The 6,092-nt window shown below is 46.0% G+C and overlaps 1 protein-coding gene across 1 annotated transcript; it reads right to left on the reverse strand.

The window, feature by feature from the left end:
* Window positions 1–2,503: 2,503 nt before the first annotated feature.
* LOC123082461 (uncharacterized) lies at window positions 2,504–5,077 on the reverse strand. Its single transcript, XM_044504793.1, has 6 exons — window positions 4,886–5,077; window positions 4,371–4,808; window positions 3,988–4,280; window positions 3,645–3,909; window positions 2,967–3,525; window positions 2,504–2,845 (listed from the first exon to the last, which is right to left on the reverse strand). The coding sequence occupies exons 1-6, from the start codon at window positions 5,075–5,077 to the stop codon at window positions 2,553–2,555; spliced, it is 2,040 nt and encodes a 679-aa protein (XP_044360728.1). The 3' UTR covers window positions 2,504–2,552.
* Window positions 5,078–6,092: the final 1,015 nt, after the last annotated feature.

The following is a 6,092-nucleotide window of genomic DNA, read 5'->3' on the forward strand; positions in this document are numbered from 1 at the left end:
TTTATTTTTGGTCATTAAATCATTTTGTAAAATGTTTCTTTCTATATGGTAAATACTTAGTGAATTTTTGCAACTTATCGAACATATTTTTTTACTGATCGAAGAAATGATAATTTAACTTGCAACTTAATTTGAATTTTGACTTTGATTTTATTAAGTGGAAAATTTGCATAGTAATCATGATGACATGACCACCATTAGGGGAAGATTATTGTAGCGTGATTCTCGGGGTGTTACAGTGAGAAAACATATCAGTTAGTACTTCCTGCAGAGATAAGCCACTGATTGGAAGCAGAGATGAGCGACTGACAGGAAAGTAAGGCGACAGTTGAGGCAATGAACCACCCAAAGTATTTGTGCAGTTCCAAAGAGGTATTAGTTTATTTTATCAATGCCAATCAACTCAACACTCGAGGCATTGTTATGCATCATCGGTTGCAAAGATTTAATGTGAAAAAATAAAGGACTTTCTCATGATACTAGCAAAACAGTAGCACGATACCAATAGAGATGACATCACACTAATCTGGATGAAGGCCTTAGGCCGGTATGAACCTGCAAAAGGAAGCTTATTCAAGTAATTCCAGAAGAGAAGATAAAGCAATGACTAGAATCATTCAATAGTATATCCTTTCACTACAAATTTTGCTCTATTTTGCGACGCTTCACTTGTGTCATGTATAACCCTTTTTCTCACGGAGAATATGCTGGTGACGTTTTCCGTCCATCACTCCCACCGTCACTGAAGCGCCATCATAGAAAATAAAATTTTGACAGTACAATTTTTTTCGTCACGCGAGATCACATTTTAGGTGACGAACCTAAAAATGTCATCGATGGCCATCTTCGGTGACGGCCCAGAATGTCACGTACGATAGCCCAGTCTGTCTCCTAAGATCTTTTTGGCGACGATAATCCCGTCCTCAATGATCGGTTCATAGGTTTGACCATTCAGAGATTCTGACAGGTGGGGCGAGCAATTGGAATTTTTTTCAAAACTATGTTATTTTTTGTAGCAATTTCGGAAACTATAGCGTAGAATGAAAAAAAAACAAAACTAATAGCCCGTCGGCCAATCTTTGGCCGAAGTAGTACTTTTCGGCCACAACTAGGCCGAAATAGTACTTTTCGGCCATAGCTAGGCCGAAGTAGTACTTTTCGGCCACACTTAGGCCGAAGTAGTACTTTTCGGCCACACTTAGGCCGAAGTAGTACTTTTCGGCCACACTTAGGCCGAAGTAGACTTTTTGGTCAACTCTAGGCCGAAAAGTCACTTTTTGGTCAACCCTAGGCCAAAGTTGCATGGCTCATGCTGAATTGTATTTTGTCGCCACCCGTTTCCCGCCCACCCCTTCCCGCCACCCGTTTCCCGCCAACCCCTTCCCGTCATATGTTTCCGCCACCCGTTTCTCACCAACCCCTCCCCGCCAATCCCTTCCCACCTTATTTTCCCGCCAATCCGTTCCCGCATTATTTTCCCGCCAATCCCTTCCCGCCTTATTTGCCCGCCAATCCCTTCCCGCCAACCCTTTCCCGCCATACCGCAGTTATTCTTTCCCGCCATTTTCTCCTCTGTATCTATAAAACCCCCTTCAGGCGGAGGTGGATAAGCATTCCAGTGTAGTGTAGTCGAGATGTCCCATTATCCATTCGATCGTAGTTTTCACCCTAAGATGAGCAGCACTCTGCTGAGTCTAGCTACCGATTTCAGGATGGACAATAGGATAGTTCCATGGGACGAACTCACCGGTAGTGACACCATAATGAATGAGTTGGCTCACCAACTACGTAGGTCTGGGTGGCCTGAAAGGACCTATGAGGAGGTACGTCAAGAACTTCTTAGGTTGCATGAAAGGTGGAAGAAGGTGGTGGAGCCGAAGAGTGAAACTTTCAGAAGGACTGCAGAAAAGCATCCATTTTTATGGACTGAGGAGAGCGAGGACGACGATGATATCTTCATGCCGCCGCTTCCGGGTTCTGCATCGTCGAAGGGCAAGAGTTCTGCATCGTCCAAAGGAAAGAGTTATGCATCCGCGAAGGGCAAGAGTTCTGTATCGACCAAGGGCAAGAGTTCTGCATCGACGAAAGGCAAGAAGAGCGCATCGTCGAAGGGCAAGAGGGCTGCATCAACGGAGGATGACGATGATGACTTCATGTAGTATGTAAGATGTATTCCAGTTGTACCGTTTCATTCAGATGTATTTGCATTATTAGTTTGTATTGTATTATTGTAGGGCATTATGTTCTATCTGAATTTCATTTTGTAGTATGTAAGATGTATTGCACAAGTTCAGCCGCACCGTTTAATTCAGATGTACTTGTATCTTAATTATCGGTTGTAGTCTATTTGGAAATGTAACTGAAATAAGAATGCGAATTAATAGTAATATGTGTCTCGCATACATAAAACAATATATGTCTCCTGATCACATAGAAGCAAGTGCGATAGTAACACATACATGAAGCATGTCTCATACATAAATACTGACACACAGTTGCGAATAGTCTGAAACTAACATAGATAATGAGTCATACATAGATAGATAAGCATATCACTGCGGGGGACGACGACGAGTCTGGGTCTTCCTCGGGCGAGGACCCGAAGGCGATAAGCGCTGAGGCGGTGGACGAGGCTCGCGATAACCACGACCATAGTTAACCTCGTCTGTCACGGTCTGTGTCTCCTGCGTCGGTGGTGGTGGTGGAGTGTGAAACACTGTCTGCGAGAAGCCATAAATGTTTGTAGCTTGGTCATCATCCTCGCGGTCGCCCTCAAAGTACGAAGCACCACCACTAAGGATCGGTGACTGCTCTGAATGCATGAACGGTTGCGACTGGTTGCCGCCTGCGGTAAAGTAAAATTGATACAAATGCATGAACGAAGCACCACCAGTAAGCATCAGTGACTGCTGAGAATGCAAGAACGATTACTACACTGTTCAAAAGAATGTAGTGAGTAGTGTTACCTAGATTCATCTGCTGATGCCAGTAAGCGCTCCCTAGCTGTGAAGGAGGTGGCTCATGCCAGGAAGAGCTCCCTGGCTGTGAAGGAGGTGGCTCATGCCAGGAAGAGCTCCCTGGCTGTGAAGGAGGTGGCTCATGCCAGGAAGAGCTCCCTGGCTGTGAAGGAGGTGGCTCATGCCAGGAAGATCTCCCTGGCTGTGAAGGAGGTGGCTCATGCCAGGAAGATCTCCCTGGCTGTGAAGGAGGTGGCTCATGCCAGGAAGATCTCCCTGGCTGTGAAGGATGAGGTTCTGCACGGTGCACAGAGGGTCGTGGTTCTGAACGGTGCACAGAGGGTCGTGGTTCTGAATGTTGTACAGAGGGACGTGGCGGACGATGTGCTGGAGGAGGAAGTGCAACATCCGAAGTCCGTCTACACGTAACAGCTGCGTAAATCCCGCGTAGCTTGTCATCAAGACGCCTCAACCATGAGACGCCCTCTCGCGGTGGGATAGTTTCTCCCCTCTGAAAGCGCCGCATTAAAGCGGAAACCTCCTCTCGCGCCTGTACTGTCAAGTCACCCTGTACACAAAGAATGAACCAATTATATGCTCGTTGTATGATAGACACCACGAATAGACAACCAAGCGAATATGTCCAGATTAACAAAAGACTTAACATATGAGAACCAAGGCATTTACCGCGTGGTGTCTGGTTCCCACAACAGAGGCAGTTGGGTACATATCGCTGGTGAGAGGGGCTTCGATCTGATCAGTAGCAGCTGATGGAACCAAGTAGATCCTCGTTGTATGCCGGTAACGCTGCAGATACAACCCAAACATTTCCCAGTTAAAGGGCCGAACCTCACCCCAGATATTTGTCGCAGCGGTAGTCCATTCGTCAACGTAAGGGGTAATGCTCTCAAGCCAATAAGTCATGGACTTGTTTCCTCCTAGGCGACTGTCCCTGAGATTGACATGCGCGATACATGATTAGGTATATTATGAATGCAGAGCTGCCAACTAAAATAGTATTAGTACTTACTTGTGCACGTGGTCTGGCAAGTGTGGAATATCTGGAATCGCAGGCTCTTGATATAGACCGAACTGTCTCATCACCCTATGAAGAGACATCTCCTCAACCGTCACGTCGAACACCAACTTGGCCTTGGTCATCCAAAAGTGCCGATCTCTAGTGCACAATCCAGAAATCCCAACTGGGTACCTCGATGATATAGCCTGAGGCGAGTATGGCTCCCAAATAACTTGATCCTCGTGCAAACTATCAAACTGCGCCATGAAGGACGGGTAGCATCCCCTAACCTGAGTATGCGCAAACTGTCTCTGTGCATGACAACAAATAAGCATTAGTAATACTATTGAATGGCAAGAAATAATTGAATTAATTGTTACTTAATATAAAAGTACCTCTCGCCGTGTCCAAACAGATCCCATAGTAGGTAAGTCGCCGATAGCAGGCACATAAGTCCCAGCTAAGTCCTCCAAACCAAAAGGTTTATCAATGTAGACATAGGGTCGTCCAATAGGGAACCTCTCGTATGACCAAAGCTGCAACAATAATGGACATCCAACAAGACTAGATTTTCTAGACTTCAACAAGCAAGCTTTGCACAGGCCTCTGTACGTAGCCGCCAACACAGCAGAACCAAAACTCCTCTGTAGAATATCCGCAGGGCAACGTGCGTCAGCTATCTCTCGTGCAATACCGATGAGTCGTGCATCGACAGTGGTCACGTGGTTCTCCGTAAACATTGTCTTGCCGAATAGCCAAAGAATATATGCCTCTAGGGACCGGTCAATCTGAGCCTCCGACAACTGAACGTCGGGATGTCCTAACGAGACAATCTACATAGAAACGTAATAATTGTATGAACATCAGACAACTAAAAAACAACATTTGTTTAAGTGGCCGTGATGGTTACCTGAAACTGGCTCAACCATCTAAAAAGAGGTCCATGAGGATCGTTGTCTATAGCCCTAGCAGTCGCGACTGCAGCCAAAAAACGGGTCTGCATCGCTGCTTGCCACCCAGATTCTGCCTCTAAGGGACCTATGGCAGCACCGGCCAGAGGTAATCCCAACAAGTAAGACACATCCTGTAAAGTAGGCGCCATCTCTCCCCAAGGAAAGTGAAACGTATGTGTTTCTGGTCTCCATCTATCTACTAAGCAGGTAAGGAGTGACTTGTCGTAAGAGAAACGTCTCACTTGCCTCTTGTGTAACTGCAATGGTTCACTTGCCTCATCTAAGACCAATTCATTGGAGGCTCTTTCTCTATCCACTCAGAAAAATTCTTTATTGCCCTTCCCTTCTTTCTCTTAGTATTAGGAGGGTCAATTGCTAGCAAGTCACAAAGACCAACTGGCTCCTCTAGCTCCGCGATGAGTGCTGCTAATTTAACCTGATCTTCTTCCATTTTCTTCCTTGCACGGACCTGCTTCTTAGTAAACTCATCTAGTTTTGACCAAATAAATTCGTATTTCCGCTGTTGGCTCTGCTTGCATAATTTTTTGAACAAGTTCATCAACCGCTTGTTCTTGAACTGTGAGAAAAAATTAGCCCCAAGATGGCGCATGCACCACCGGCTCTGCAAGTCCCTCCAAGGTGTTGGTTCGTCATCTGCTGGATTCCGAAGTGTCTTCACGGCCTTCAATATACCAGCATGTCTGTCATGAATGACACACACGTTGGGTCGGTCCTTCACGATGGCAATTTTCACTTGGCGGAAGAACCAAACCCAGCTGAGAAAGTTCTCACCCTCCACAAATGCCATGGCAAGTGGGATGATTTGATTGTTCCCGTCCACACCAATAGCAGTCAGGATTTGCCCTCTATACTGACCGGTCAGGAATGTACCATCCACAAACATAACAGGAGGACAATGCCGGAAAGCTTCGATGCACATAGCAAATGAGAAGAACACTCGTTTCAACACCTTGAAATCTGGTATACTCAGCAACCTCATGTGTTGTACGTTCACATAAGTGCCCGGATTCCTCTCCCTTAGTATGCCCAGGAGACGGACAACATTATCATATGAGTCGAAGAACGTCCCAAACCTTTCCTCCATAGCCTTCTGCTTATCCCTCCAAGCCTTCCCATAAGCAATGACATAATTCCATCTGACCT

This window comes from Triticum aestivum, chromosome 1B (assembly GCF_018294505.1).
Source record: "Triticum aestivum cultivar Chinese Spring chromosome 1B, IWGSC CS RefSeq v2.1, whole genome shotgun sequence".
Classification (NCBI taxonomy): Eukaryota; Viridiplantae; Streptophyta; class Magnoliopsida; order Poales; family Poaceae; genus Triticum; species Triticum aestivum.